The sequence below is a fragment of the Centropristis striata genome, chromosome 24 (assembly GCF_030273125.1).
Source record: "Centropristis striata isolate RG_2023a ecotype Rhode Island chromosome 24, C.striata_1.0, whole genome shotgun sequence".
In the NCBI taxonomy this organism is placed as follows: Eukaryota; Metazoa; Chordata; class Actinopteri; order Perciformes; family Serranidae; genus Centropristis; species Centropristis striata.
In genome coordinates, this window is record NC_081540.1 from 1218621 (window position 1) to 1234426 (window position 15806).

The window sequence follows — 15806 nt, forward strand, 5'->3', positions numbered from 1 at the left end:
TGCTGAGACAAAAAGTCACATGACAGAAATTCAGTGAAAAAAAACTAATTTGTAATGATTTCTGGCATTATAATTGTGATATTCTGCACATCTTGCTCCTCCTAACCATGACTGAGCTAATTCCACAGAGCTGCAGCACTCAAAATATCCAAAAAATACACAAATTGACCAAAAAAAGTCAAAAAATGACCAAAAAATAAGTAAAATGACCAAAAAAGACAGAAAATGACCAAAAAAATACACAAAAATTACCAAAAAAAGACTGCTAAATGACATTGTAGAATTGTAGAATTTAATATTAAATCTGATTCCACAGAGCTGCAGCACTTATAGATTTGATATATGATGCTATATATAAAGACTTTACGTAACAAAGTCAACCAGCTGTTATGAAACTTGTTGAATCAGACTCTTTTAATTACCCCAAAAGCCAGAAAATGACCAAAAAAGACACAAATTCACCAAAAAAAGACACAAATTTACAAAAAAAAGACACAGAATTACCGAAAAAGACACAGATTTAGTCCAAAAAATACGGAAAATTCCCCCAAAAAACAAGAAAATGACCAAAAACATACACAAAATGACCAAAAAAGACACAAAATGACCAAAAAAAGACATAAATTGACCAAAAAAATACGTAAAATTACCAAAAAAGACTGCTAAATGACATTGTAGAATTGCAGAATTAAATATTAAATCTGATTCCACAGAGCTGCAGCACTTATAGATCTGATATATGATGCTATATATAATATATATTTATGTAACAAAGTCAACCAGCTGTTATGAAACTTGTTGAATCAGACTCTTTTAATGACAGTAAACAGTGAATCCTCCTACGTCTCCTTCCAGCAGCAGGTAGAAACTGGAGCTTTAAGAGCTTCTGCTGCAGATATTCACTCATGTTTAGTGTTTGTGGGTCTAAAAGGCAGAAGTTTGTGCGTTTCAGAGCTCGGTTCAGCTCAGTTTAGCCTCCTGTGATGCGGCGGTGGCGAGTGTCGACACTAATTGTGTGCTCAGCTTTGTGCTGCGTCTAATTGGCCTTATAAATAAAACATGTCAAGCCTTACCCGGCGCCGCTGCCGTTCCCACAGAGCAGAGCGTCCCTGCGGCCCGGGAGGTAATAGTAGTTTCCTAGAGGAGACACAGAGAGATGGAGAGACGGAGAGACAGACAGAGGGACAGAGAGACAGAGACGAGCGGATATATGAGGAGAAAGATCAACGAGGGGACACATGTGAACCCTGAGGCTGTTCAGAGCAGAGAAAGGTGGTGATTAGACACATTAGTCATCCCGTTTCTCCTCAAAACCTCCTCAGACTTTATTTAACCCTTGGTGGTCCGCAAGTCCACTATCCACAGGTGGTCCTCAGGGGTCAGAAAGGACCAAGACCAAGACTGGTTTTAGGTAGGAAAAAGTGGAAAATGACAAAAAAAGACAGAAAATGACCAAAATATTTGTAAAAATTTTCCAAAAAGACAGAAGACCAAAAAAAACCCACAAATTGACCAAAAAAGGACAGAAAATGACGTAAAAAAGACTCAAAAATGACCAAAAAAGACAGAAAATTACAAAAAAAATGCAAAAAATTACCCCAAAAGACAGAAAATGACCTAAAAAAGACAGAAAATGACCAAAAAAAGACAGAAAATGACCAAAAAATACGTAAAATGACCAAAAAAATACAAAAAAAGACAGAAAATGACCAAAAAATACGTAAAATTACCAAAAAAGACGGAAAATTACCCAAAAATATGTAAAATTACCAAAAGACGCAGAAAATTACCAAAAAATACGTAAAATTGACCAAAAAAAGACAGAACATGACCAAAAAAACAAATGGAAAATGAGCATAAAAAGACAAGGTGGTGATTAGAAACATTAGTCATCCCCAAACACTAAAAGCGTTGGTGCAGAGAGACTCACGGTCGTCGTTGATGTACTCGGTCCAGTTCTGCGTGCTGTTGAACAGCATCATGTCTCCGGCGGTGGCGTTGGTGGCGTTGGTGGCGTTGGTGGCGTCCGGGATGCGGACACACTTCTGCCTCAGGTTTCCCATGAAGAGCTGCAGGCCGATGAGGGCGAAGACGCTCAGGCAGAAGACGGTGAGGATCATCACGTCAGACAGCTTCTTCACAGACTGGATCAGAGCGCCCACGATGGTCTTCAGGCCTGACGGCGGGGAGAGGAGGAGAGAGCAAACATGGCGGCGTGATTAGTGTCTGATAACTACCGCCGGGAGCCTGCAGAGAGAAGAAGCTGCTGAGGAGATCACAGTAGCAAGCAGCCAGCAGATCTGCAGCCCACCATCCTGTATGAGGCTCATACAGGATCAGACGGCTCGTCATCATAAACCACCAGCTTCACACGTTACAGAGCTGGGGTTTAATGCACCATGTTACTGGAGAAGAGCTCTTTGTTTTTAGTGCACAAAGATCAGATGTGCACAAAGTCAACGAGGACGTCTTTGTGTTTCTACACAGAGTTGTGTGCAGGAGGACTGAGTCATTGTTCTCTCACTCTCTGGAGCTGTTTAAGTCCTGTTTTTATTCTGATTAAAGTCTGGTAATCAGAGCGCTCTGCAGCTGATGTTTGTTTTTATGTTTCCTATAACTTTAGAGCTACTTTGGAGTTACTTCTGTGGAAAAAAATCAAATAAATTGTGATTTAAAATGTATTATTCCACATCAAACACTTCTGTCTGCAAATTGAAAAAATGTGTTCACAAATCGAAACATTCTTCTGCAACTAGAATTTGTCTGCAAATCTAAAAAGTTTTGGTTTGCAAATCTTAAAGTTGTTTTCTGCAAATCCCAAAGTGTTTTCTGCAAATCTAAAATTATTTTTTGCAAATTTAAAAAGTTTTGGTTTGCAAATCTAAAAGTATTTTCTGCAAATCCAAAAGTATTTTCTGCACATTCAAAACTATTTCCTGCAAATCCAAAAGCATTTTCTGCAAATCTAAAAATGCTTTTCTGCAAATCTAAAAGTACTTTTTGCAAATCTAAAAGTATTTTCTGCAAATCTTTAAGTACTTTCTGCAAATCCAAGAATTTTTTTCTGCAAATCTAAAAGTATTTTCTACAAATCAAAAAGTATTTTCTGCAAATCAAAAAGTATTTCCTGCAAATCTAAAAGTATTTTCTGCAAATCTAAAAGTATTTTCTGCAAATATAAAAGTACTTTTTGCAAATCCAAAAGTATTTTTTGCAAATCTATAAGTATTTTCTGCAAATCCAAGATATTTTGTCTGCAAATGTATAAGTATTTTCTGCAAATCACAAAAATATTTTCTTTAAATCTAAAACTATTTTCTGCAAATCCAAGATTTTTTTTTCTGCAAATCTAAAAGTATTTTCTTTAAATCTAAAAGTATTTTCTTTAAATCTAAAAGTATTTTTTGCAAATCCAAGAATTTTGTCTGCAAATCTAAAAGTATTTCCTGCAAATCTAAAAATATTTTCTGCAAATCTAAAAGCATTTTCTGCAAATGTAAAAGTATTTTCTGCAAATGTAAAAGTATTTTCTGCAAATCACAAAAATATTTCCTGCAAATTTAAAAGTGTTTTCTGCAAATCTAAAAGTATTTTCTGCAAATCCAAAAGTATTTTCTGCAAATCTAAAAGTTGTTTTCTGCAAATCTAAAAAGTGTTTTCTGCAAATCTAAAAGTGTTTTCTGCAAATCTAAAAAGCATTTTCTGCAAATCTAAAAGTGTTTTCTGCAAATCTAAAAGTATTTTCTGCAAATCTAAAAGTATTTCCTGCAAATCTAAAAGTATTTTCTGCAAATCTAAAAGTATTTTCTGCAAACCAATAAGTACTTTCTGCAAATCCAAAAGTATTTTCTGTAAATCTAAAAGTATTTTCTGCAAATCTAAAAGTATTTTCTGCAAATCCAATAATTTTTTTCTGCAAATCTAAAAGTACTTTTTGCAAATCTAAAAGTATTTTCTGCACATCTTTAAGTACTTTCTGCAAATCCAAGAATTTTTTTCTGCAAATATAAACATATTTTCTGCAAATCTAAAAGTATTTTCTGCAAATTCAAGAATTTTGTCTGCAAATGGAAGAGTTGTTTCTGCAGTTTCAAATGGTGAAACAATTTGTGAAAACTTTCTGATCTGCAAAAATCTTTAATCAAAAAGTAATTTTCCTGCAATAAAATATATTTTGATTGCATTGTTGATAACTTTGCTCTCAAACCTTTTTCTGTTTTACTGCAAAATAAAGACTCAAATCTGACCCCGTACTCTCTCCAGCTTCTTGTTTATTGTGCAGACTTTAATCTTCTCACTATCTCTCAATAATTAACCAGTTAATATGCTCTTTTGGTGACTATTCTTCACATTAAACACTTCTGTCTGCAAATTTTGTTCACAAATCAAATTTTCTGCAAATCTAAAAGTATTTTCTGCAAACCCAAGAATTTTTTTTTCTGCAAATCTAAAAGTGTATTCTGCAAATCTTAAAGTATTTTCTGCAAATCAAAAAGTACTTTCTGCAAATCCAAGATTTTTTTTCTGCAAATCAAAAAGTATTTTCTGCAAATCCCAAAGTGTTTTCTGCAAATCTAAAACTACTTTCTGCAAATCCAAGAATTTTTTTCTGCAAATCAAATTTTCTGCAAATCTAAAAGTATTTTCTGCAAATCCAAGATTTTTTTTTCTGCAAATCTAAAAGTATTTTCTGCAAATCTAAAAGTTTTTCAAATGCAAATTCTATCTCTCAACAATTAACCAGTTAATCTGCTCTTTAGGTGACTATTCTTCACATTAAAGCTCCTTTTTTCCCACTAAAACTTCCCTCTGGAAGCCTCTCCGCCCCGCGTGCACAGAGCTCTGCATAGAAACATAAAAACATGTGCACTGCCGCAGAACCAGAGCCTGTTGGCATGTTAAAGTGAATATGTGATGTGCATGTGTACGCTGTGAGCCAATGATGGTTTACATATGACCTGCTGTTAGTTTGTGATGTGCACAAATGTGTTACCCAACCACCACTCACCATATAATAACACACAACACTGAACAAGACATGCACAGGAGAAACAAGGTAAGGAGGAGCCCTATTAACACACACACACACACACACACACACGGGGGTGCTTGCCACCAGAAAATCGGCTTTTGCAATGTCTCATGCAAAAAGGAAAAACAAATAGAATAAATAAAAATCGGCTTCGAGTCTCCCAAGGCAAGAATAGACTTCAACCGAAAAGAATTCTGCCTTAAAGGAAGTAAACTAAAAGCGTAGAATCCTGTCAATCTGTGCAGATCTGAGCCAGATTCCAGCTTTTATCATGGGGCCTTTGGGGGGGCGGAGGCAGCATGAGGGGGCGGCGACGGCCGGGCCGGGCGGGCGTCATCACGCTAAGCTAACAGTGAGACGAGCTGCGAGCTAGCCGTTAGCCGTTAGCCGTTAGCGCTGGGTCATCTCACCTGGGATGACTGAAATAGTTTTCAAGGCTCGCAGAACCCTGAAGGTTCGCAGCGCTGAGACATTGCCCAGGTCCACAAACTCTGTGACATATCTGTAAGGGAAGGCAGGGGGAGGAGGGGGGAGGGACACACACACACACACCAGGCACACACACACACACACACACACACACACACACACACACGAGACAAGAGGAGGGGGGAGGGGCAGAGGAGGGAACGGCAAATGGTCACGCACAGAGGACAAATGGCAGCAGAGCAGCAGCAGCGCCGGCGGCCTTACCTGGGATCACTGAGATCGTTTTCAAAGCTCGCAAAACTCTGAACGTGCGCAGAGCTGAAACATTGCCTAGGTTTATAAACTCTGTTATATACCTGCAGGATCAAATAAACAGTTACTACACAGCACAGCAGCATCAACAGGAATCAGCACACAAGAGACAAACTAGCAGGGTTATTGGAGCTGGAGGCCAAGAAATACACTAAATTATTAAAAAAAGACACAGAATTATTAAAAAAAGAGAGAATTACCAAAAAAGGCACAAAATTATTAAAAAAAGACACAAAATTACAAAAAAGACAGAATTACCAAAAAAAAGACAAAAAATTACCAAAAAATAAACATTATTAAAAAAAGACACAAAATTGCCAAAAGACAGAATTAACAAAAAAGACACAAAATTACCAAAAAAAAGACAGAATTGACAAAAAAAGATGCAAAATTACTAAAAAAAAGACACTAAATTACAAAAAAAAAGACAAAATTATTTAAAAAGACACAAAATTATTAAAAAAAGACAAAAGGACCAAAAAAAAAAATACACAAAATTACAAAAAAAAGACACAATTACAAAAAAAGACACAAAATTACTAAAAAAAGACACAGAACTACTAAAAAATAGACAAAATTATTTAAAAAGACACAAAATTACCAAAAGACAGACAGAATTAACAAAAAATAGACACAAAATTACTAAAATAAGACAGAATTACCAAAAAAGACACAGAATTATTAAAAAAGACACAAAATTACCACAAAAAAAGACACAAAATTACAAAACAAAGACAGAATTGACAAAAAAGACATTTAAAAATACACAAAATTACCAAAGAAATACACAAAAGTACAGCAGCATCAACAGCAATCATCAGAGAAACAAACAGGATTATTGTAGCTGGAGCTAGAGTCCAAATACACAAAATTACTAAAAAAAAAAAGACAGAATTAACAAAAAAAGACAAAATTATTTTTTAAAAAGACACAAAATTATATAAAAAGACACAAAATTACCCAAAAAAGACAGAAGTGATAAAAAAGACACACAATTACAGCAGCATCAACAGGAATCATCACAGAAAAACAAACAGGATTATTGTAGCTGTAGCTGGAGTCCAAAAAAATACACAAAATTACCAAAAAAGAGAAAAATTACAGCAGCATCAGCAGGAATCATCAGAGAACAATTATTGTAGCTGTAGCTGGAGTCAAATACAGGTCAGAATGCTGCAGCCACAGAGCCTAAAATGTTCAGTTATATTATAAATATTGATCCATCTTTACAGAAATCCATATTTTTATAGCCTGCAAAACATTTAATTTGTGTTATTTTTGGTTATTTTGACAAAAATATCTTGAAGAATGTTTTTCTTAGAAATGTTTGGGCCTTTTTTTCCTTGTAAAATATTCCACAAGCTGCACAACAACAACAAAAACATCTGCTGAGTGGATCATCATGCAGCTCTTGTCACTTTCTCTGGCTGCTGTGAGGCTGATGAGGCTGATTAGCATTAAAAGCATTTGGCCAGATGACATTAAAGTGACGCTAACGGAGCCTGACGGGATACTTACGCCATGGAGATAACACTGAAGTCCAGCCAGTTCCACGGGTCCCGCAGGAAGGTGAACTTCCCCACACAGAAGCCCCGAGCCAGGATCTTTATCAGGGACTCGAAGGTGTAAATCCCTGTGAATGTGTACCTGCAGAGCAGCAGAAACATCTTCATCACTTTATTATCTGCAGCATCTCTGATCTACTCACTGGATCACTTTCCTCTTTTACCCACTCTGTCACCAGTTCAACTTCTCGAGATTTGACTTTTTTCTGTCACTAGTTATTGTTGTTAAACTTCTCAGGCTTTTTCCAACAAATAAAAACTAATTAAAACTAGCAAAAACACTAACAACTCATTACAACTAGTTGAATTTTTAAAATTATTTAAAAAAGACACAAAATGACCAAAAAAATACACAAAATTTCACAAAAAAAAGACACAAAATTTTAGAAAGACACAAAATGACTAAAAAGACACAAAATTACAGAAAAAAAACTAAATTACTTTAAAAAGACACAAAATTATTTTAAAAAACACAAAATTACCAAAAAAATACACAAAATTACTAAAAGACACAAAATTACCAAAAGACAGAATTACCAAAAAAGACACAAAATTACAAAAAAAGACATAAAATGACAGAAAAAAAACTAAATTACTTAAAAAAGACACAAATTTAGCAAGAAAAGACAGAATTGCCAAAAAAGACACAAAATTATAAAAAAAGACACAAAATTATTTAAAAAAGACACAAAATTACCAAAAAAAGACACAGAATTATTTAAAAAAAGACACAAAATTACCAAAAAAAGACACAGAATTATTAAAAAAAGACACAAAATTACCAAAAGAAGACACAAAATGCCCAAGTTATGACTGTCTGGAGAGCAGGTAGATGCATTTGTGTGTGAAATGAGAGAAAAGGTGGACTTACTCTACATTCTTGGCCCACTCCGGGGGGTTACTGAGGGTCATGAAAGCACAGTTGGTCAGGATGGTGAACATGATCAACATGCTGAACATCGTGGAGACAAAGTCAAGGAAAAACAACGTTAACGCACGAAACAAAACAACAGCTAAACACGCTTCTGTCTGCAGAGAAATGTGACATTTAGTCTTTAATCCAGAGCAGCAGAAAGGATATGAGTGAACTAAAACTCTAATAGCGACCCTCCTCAGAGGGTTGAAGGGGTTTAAGATGTACAAGGCAGGAGTGGCGTTGAAACGGAAGATTGCCTTCCCGCGATTCAATACTATGAAGGTCTGCAAGAGAGAAACAGAGAGAAAATTAGGAAAAATCAGAAGTATACAAAGCTTTGTGTTTGAGGAGTCCACCTCAGGCTCAGAGCAGCGTTTAGCTTTAAAACAGGGGTCTCAAAAGGATATTTAAAGAACAAAATACAAGTGGTTATTTGATTTTCGATTCAAAATACAAACATTAAAATTAAAAATACAACACTTTTTACTTCAGCAGGGTCAGAAAGTTATGGACGGATAGATAAAGATCTATTTGATTTTCATTTTTTAGTGATATTTAACTGAAGTGTGCAAGTTTCTCTACCTTCTGATACTAGAGTCCCATATTTAACTGTGAAGTGTGCAGGTTTCTCTACCTTCTGATACTGGGGTCCCATATTTAACTGTGACCCGTGCAGGTTTCTCTACCTTCTGATACTGGAGTCCCATATTTAACTGTGAAGTGTGCAGGTTTCTCTACCTTCTGATACTGGGGTCCCATATTTAACTGTGACCCGTGCAGGTTTCTCTACCTTCTGATACTGGAGTCCCATATTTAACAGTGAAGCGTGCAGGTTTCTCTACCTTCTGATACTGGAGTCCCATAATTTAACTATGAAGTGTGCAGGTTTCTCTACCTTCTGATACTGGAGTCCCATATTAAACTGTAAAACGTGCAGGTTTCTCTACCTTCTGATACTGAACTCCCATAATTTAACTGTGAAGCGTGCAGGTTTCTCTACCTTCTGATACTGGAGTCCCATATTTAACTATGAAGTGTGCAGGTTTCTCTACCTTCTGATACTGGAGTCCCATATTTAACTATGAAGTGTGCAGGTTTCTCTACCTTCTGATACTGGAGTCCCATATTTAACTATGAAGTGTGCAGGTTTCTCTACCTTCCAATACTGGAGTCCCATATTTAAATTTAACTATGAAGCCTGCAGGTTTCTCTACCTTCTGAAACTGGAGTCCCATATTTAACTGTGAAGCGTGAAGGTTTCTCTACCTTCTGATACTAGAGTCCCATATTTAACTGTGACCCATGCAGGTTTCTCTACCATCTGATACTGGAGTCCCATATTTAACTGTAAAACGTGCAGTTTTCTCTACCTTCTGACACTGGAGTCCCATATTTAACTGTGAAGCGTGCAGGTTTCTCTACCTTCTGATACTAGAGTCCCATATTTAACTGTGAAGAGTGCAGGTTTCTCTACCTTCTGATACTGGAGTCCCATATTTAACTATGAAGTGTGCAGGTTTCTCTACCTTATGATACTGGAGTCCCATATTTAACTATGAAATGTGCAGGTTTCTCTACCTTCTGATACTGAACTCCCATATTTAACTGTAAAGCGTGCAGGTTTCTCTACCTTCTGATACTGGGGTCCCATATTTAACTTGAAGCTTTTAGGGGCTAAAAATACATCAGAACTCCTGCTGGAGTCCCATAATTTAACTATGAAGCATGCAGGTTTCTCTACCTTCTAATACTGGAGTCCCTTATTTAACTGAAGCATGCAGGTTTCTCTACCTTCTCATACTAGCGTCCCATATTTAACTGAAGCGTGCAGGTTTCTCTACCTTCTGATACTAGAGTCCCATATTTAACTGTAAAACATGCAGGTTTCTCTACCTTTTGATACTGAACTTCCATAATTTAACTGTGAAATTTGCAGGTTTCTCTACCTTCTGATACTGGAGTCCCATATTTAACTGTAAAACGTGCAGGTTTCTCTACCTTTTGATACTGAACTCCCATAATTTAACTGTGAAGCGTGCAGGTTTCTCTACCTTCTGATACTGGAGTCCCATATTTAACTGTGAAGCGTGCAGGTTTCTCTACCTTCTGATACTAGAGTCCCATATTTAACTATGAAGTGTGCAGGTTTCTCTACCTTCTGATACTAGAGTCACATATTTAACTGTGACCCGTGCAGGTTTCTCTACCTTCTGATACTGGAGTCCCATATTTAACTGTAAAACGTGCAGGTTTCTCTACCTTCTGATACTGGAGTCCCATATTTAACTATTAAGTGTGCAGGTTTCTCTACCTTCCAATACTGGAGTCCCATATTTAACTATTAAGTGTGCAGGTTTCTCTACCTTCTGATACTGGAGTCCCATATTTAACTATGAAGTGTGCAGGTTTCTCTACCTTCTAATACTGAAGTCCCATAATTTAACTGTGAAGCGTGCAGGTTTCTCTACCTTCTGATACTGGAGTCCCATATTTAACTGTAAAACGTGCAGGTTTCTCTACCTTTTGATACTGAACCCCCATAATTTAACTGTGAAGCGTGCAGGTTTCTCTACCTTCTGATACTGGAGTCCCATATTTAACTGTGAAGTGTGCAGGTTTCTCTACCTTTTGATACTAGAGTCCCATATTTAACAGTGAAGCGTGCAGGTTTCTCTACCTTCTGATACTAGAGTCCCATATTTAACTGTGAAGTGTGCAGGTTTCTCTACCTTCTGATACTGGAGTCCCATATTTAACTGTAAAACGTGCAGGTTTCTCTACCTTCTGATACTGGAGTCCCATATTTAAATTTAACTGTGAAGCCTGCAGGTTTCTCTACCTTCTGATACTGGAGTCCCATATTTAACTGTGAAGCGTGCAGGTTTCTCTACCTTCTGATACTGGAATCCCATAATATAACTGTGAAGCGTGCAGGTTTCTCTACCTTCTGATACTGGAGTCCCATATTTAACTGTGAAGTGTGCAGGTTTCTCTACCTTCTCAAACTAGAGTCCCATAATTTAACTGTGAAGCGTGCAGGTTTCTCTACCTTCTGATACTGGAGTCCCATATTTAACTGTGAAGCGTGCAGGTTTCTCTACCTTCTGGTACTGGAGTCCCATATTTAACTGTGAAGCGTGCAGGTTTCTCTACCTTCTGATACTAAAGTCATATATTTAACTGTGAAGCGTGCAGGTTTCTCTACCTTCTGATACTAAAGTCATATATTTAACTGTGAAGCCTGCAGGTTTCTCTACCTTCTGATACTGGAGTCCCATATTTAACTGTGAAGCGTGCAGGTTTCTCTACCTTCTGATACTGGGGTCCCATATTTAACTTAAAGCTTTTAGGGGCTAAAAATACATCAGAAGTCCTGCTGGAGTCCCATAATTTAACTGTGAAGCGTGCAGGTTTCTCTACCTTCTGGTTGCTGTAGAAGGGGTCCATGTCCTCCAGAGGGGTGGACACCAGTTTGGGGGGGATGTCCCCGTAGATGAAGGGCAGGGACTTCCCGGCCTCCAGGTCGCTGTTGGGCTTGGGCCCATTGTCGTCGTCGCTGCTGTCGAGGCGGCGCTCCACCCGCGGTCTCCGGGCCTCCTCCTCGGCGATGCGCCTCTCGATGGCGGCGAGCGACTCGGGGACGAAGGGGCGGAAGCTGTCAGGTCCGGGCGGTACAAGCAGCTGTGCCATCTTGTCATCCTGCTCCTTCAGAGGGAGGCGAGGGGCTCAGCTGGGGCGAGGAGCTGCAGGGGGACAAACAGGGACCCTGAGGATCAGAAGGAAACCCCACCTGGACCAATCACAGCGCTCCGTCTGTAGAGGGTCAGTGTCTGAGCAAAATATTTACCCAGAAGCTTCTTTAACTCTCACTGCTGCTCTGAAGAAAATATTCCACCAGCTGCACAACAAAAACATCTTTTTAACACGTTTCTTTCCAAACATTTCCAACAAATCTGCACAATGTGAGGCTAAACTGTTACTACCAGTTATGTGTTATGGGTTATTTTTGCTTCTCTTGACAAGAAATATCTTAAAAACAGCTGAGAATCCTTTTGAACAGCAGCAGATTGTATATTTTTACATGGTTAGTAGAATGTTTTTGACCTTTTTTACCTTGTTAAAACATTTTATATATATATATATATATATATATATATATATATATATATATATATATATATCCAAAAGCTTGTTTAACAACACTTTTTCTGGAAGAAATATTCCATCAGCTGCAAAACAAAAACATCTTTTTAACACGTTTCTTTCCAAAAAGCTAAAAATGATCTCAATTTGGACAGCAAAAGCCAAAATCTGCCATCAGTTATATTAGCAAATATTGATGCATTTTTCTTTTTTTACAGAATTTCATATTTCTATAGCCTGCACAACAACATGTTAATATTTTGTTTATCTTGACAAAAAATACCTTAAAAACAGCTGAAAAACGTGTTAAAAATGTTTTTTTCAGGTGTTTTTCCTTATGCAAAGTAGGAGTCAAAGCCTCTCATAAATTATGTTTCTAATGTCCTAGTTTGTAAAAAGATATTTATCCAGAAGCTTGTTTAACTCTCACTGCTGCTCTGAAGAAAATATTCCACCAGCTGCAAAACAAAAACATCTTTTTAACACGTTTCTTCTTCCAACAAATCCAAAAAAATATGATCCTCCATCTCAATCTGCACAATGTGAGCCTAAACTGTTACTACCAGTTATTTTAGTAAATATTGATGCATCTTTACAGAATTTCATATTTTTATAGCCTGCAAAACAACATGTAAATATTTAGTTTGTGTTATTTTTGGTTATTTTGACAAAAAATACCTTAAAAACTGTAAAAACTGCTGAAAAATGTGTTAAAAGTGTTTTTCTTTGTATATTTTGACATCCACATGGTTAGTAGATTTTTTTTCTTTTTAAATCAGGAGTTTTTCCTCATGCAAAGTCAAAGGGTCTCATATTCTGCCTTTTTAATGTCCTATTTTGTGAAAAGATATTTATCCAGAAGCTTGTTTAACTCTCACTGCTGCTCTGAAGAAAATATTCCACCAGCTGCACAACAAAAACATCTTTTAACACGTTTCTTTCCAAAAAAGCTAAAATGATCTAAAGATGAGCCAAATTCTACTACCAGTTATATTATAAATATTGATGCATTTTTACAGAATACAAAACAACATGTTTATTTTTTGTAGAGTGTTTTTGTTCTAAAAACTCAAATTGGGGTATATATGCAATACACCCCCTTTTTCAGATAAATTTTTTATAATAATGGTCATTATGATTATTATTATTATTGCTCATTTAACTTTTTCAAATTGTATTTAGTCATTTTTTTCATTTAATATATATGGGGGGTTTGTGCAATATACTCCCTTTTTAAATAGATTTATTATTATTATCATTATTGCTGATTTATTTTTTTCAATTTGTATTAATTTAGTTAATTATTATTTAATATTTATTCTTTATGTGTGTGTGGGGGGGGGGGGGGCTATGTACAATACACTCCCTTTCTTAAATTAATTCATTATTATTATTATTATTATTATTAAAATAATAATAATAATAATAAACAATAATAATAATAATAATAATAATAATAATAATAATCAAAAATAAAATTAAAATAAAAAAGTAAAAATAAATAAATACAAATAATAATAATAATAATAATAATAAAAATAATAATAATTTATCCACATGGATAGTAGAATATTTTAGGCATCAAGACCTTTAATTAACTTTTAGATCTTTGTGTTTTAGCGTCATGGCAACATGTGACATTTACATAAAAGTGAGTCATAAACTGCTTCACATTTACTGAGAATAAAACTGAGCTGCTTAATGGATCCTGATTCAAATGGAAACCACATAAGAGGCTGCAAGGGTTGATGAGTTTATCACTATATATATATATATATATATATATATATATATATATATATATATATATATATATATATATAATATATAGACAGACTGATGCATTAATGAGTCAGTCTGTCTATAGCTCATGTTTCAAGCTGCCATATCTCTTCCTCTGTGACATTTTCTCTGAGGCGTTTTTATAATAATAATGATAATAATTTTATTTGTACAGCACCTTTTGAAACAAGGTTCCATCATGCTTAACAATAAAACAAAGGACAATAATAAAAACTATTTAAAAGGAGGTACAAGGTGAAGAAAAGGCAAAATAAAAAAAATCTAATTTAAGGAGCTAATGTGACGTCTGTCTTTTACTTTGTCGGTTTTGTTTCCTGTATTATTTTTGAGTCACGTTGGCCAAATTTGTGATTTTGGGTTTTGCAATCACATTAAAGACAATTTAATTGAATTTAATCCTTCGGAAAAGGTCGAGTTAATGCTGACTGATAATGGGGATTTATTTTCTAAATTTAGTTTTTTGTTTGTTTCCGTTTGTCTCGGACTTTTATTTTTCAGTTTTGTTTCCTGTTTTATTTTGGAGTCACATTGGCTGCACACACTGCATGCATCCTGCTTATAACATATGAATTTAATTTTAAAATATTTACGTGTGTGAGTTTTCTAACATGCATATATTAATATTATATTATCTCACCTGAAGTGTATTCATATTTACACAATATTTATATCTGAATCTGCAGTGCTTTTATTTTGAAGGCGGTTTGTTAGGTACCTTAAAACACCTGTTGCTTTTTGCATAAAGTTAACAAATTACTGGTTCACTAAATTCACTTGATTTATTAAAAATTGTAGCTCCAAGAAAATAAAAATCAGACATTCCTTGTTCACTTTGTGAATCCACCATAAGAGAAATAACAAACATTAGCATTAGCATTTGAGCTAACAAGCCGTTTTACTATAGATAAGACAACAAATATAGCCACTAATGTATATAACAAAAGAAAATAAACTTTAACAAACCTTGTGTCCTGTCAGTCATACACTATAGAAGACTTTTTCATATTTTATATCAACTTTATATCAATTATGACTCGTTATAATTTACCGTTTGTTTTTCATTTAATGGTTCCACCTGTTATTTCCTGTCACTACCTTTCAAAATAAAAGCACTCGTTTCCGTTTCACACTGGACGGCACCTTTTCAAAATAAAAGCATCACAACATTGTAAAACACCTAGAAAATGTACAAACATGAAAAAAAAAGAAGCTATATAATACAAAAACACCAACAGGAACCTTGCTAAAGGTGATTTAGAGCTGAGTTTAAAATAAACATTAAGTGATATAGTGATTGGAGTATTTACTATTTTTACTGCTTTATTTGATTTACTCCACATTAACAGTCTTATCAGAACATTTATTGTTATCAGCAGCAGCTCAATCAATTCATCTGACAATCTTGTTTCCTCTCCTCTCCTTGTCTCCTCCCCTCTTTTCTCCTCTCCTCCTCTTCTCCTCCTCTTGTTGTTTTGTTTCCTCTCCCCCTCCCTCCTCCTCTCCTCCTCTTATCTTATCTTCTCCCATCCCCTCCTCCTCTCCTCCCCTCTTCTCTCCTCCACCTCCTCCTCTCCTCTTGTTTTGTTTTGTTTCCTCCTCTCCCCCT

General features: G+C 35.7%; 1 protein-coding gene across 1 annotated transcript in view; it reads right to left on the reverse strand.

The window, feature by feature from the left end:
• Positions 1–15806, reverse strand: part of LOC131962693 (sodium channel protein type 2 subunit alpha-like) — a 65809-nt gene that overhangs the window by 35999 nt on the left and 14004 nt on the right. The window contains 7 exon segments of the mRNA XM_059327688.1: positions 1074–1137; positions 1931–2176; positions 5443–5534; positions 7292–7420; positions 8210–8299; positions 8420–8538; positions 11675–11997. Of these exon segments, the coding sequence (XP_059183671.1) occupies positions 1074–1137; positions 1931–2176; positions 5443–5534; positions 7292–7420; positions 8210–8299; positions 8420–8538; positions 11675–11944 (1010 nt within the window). The 5' untranslated portion in view covers positions 11945–11997.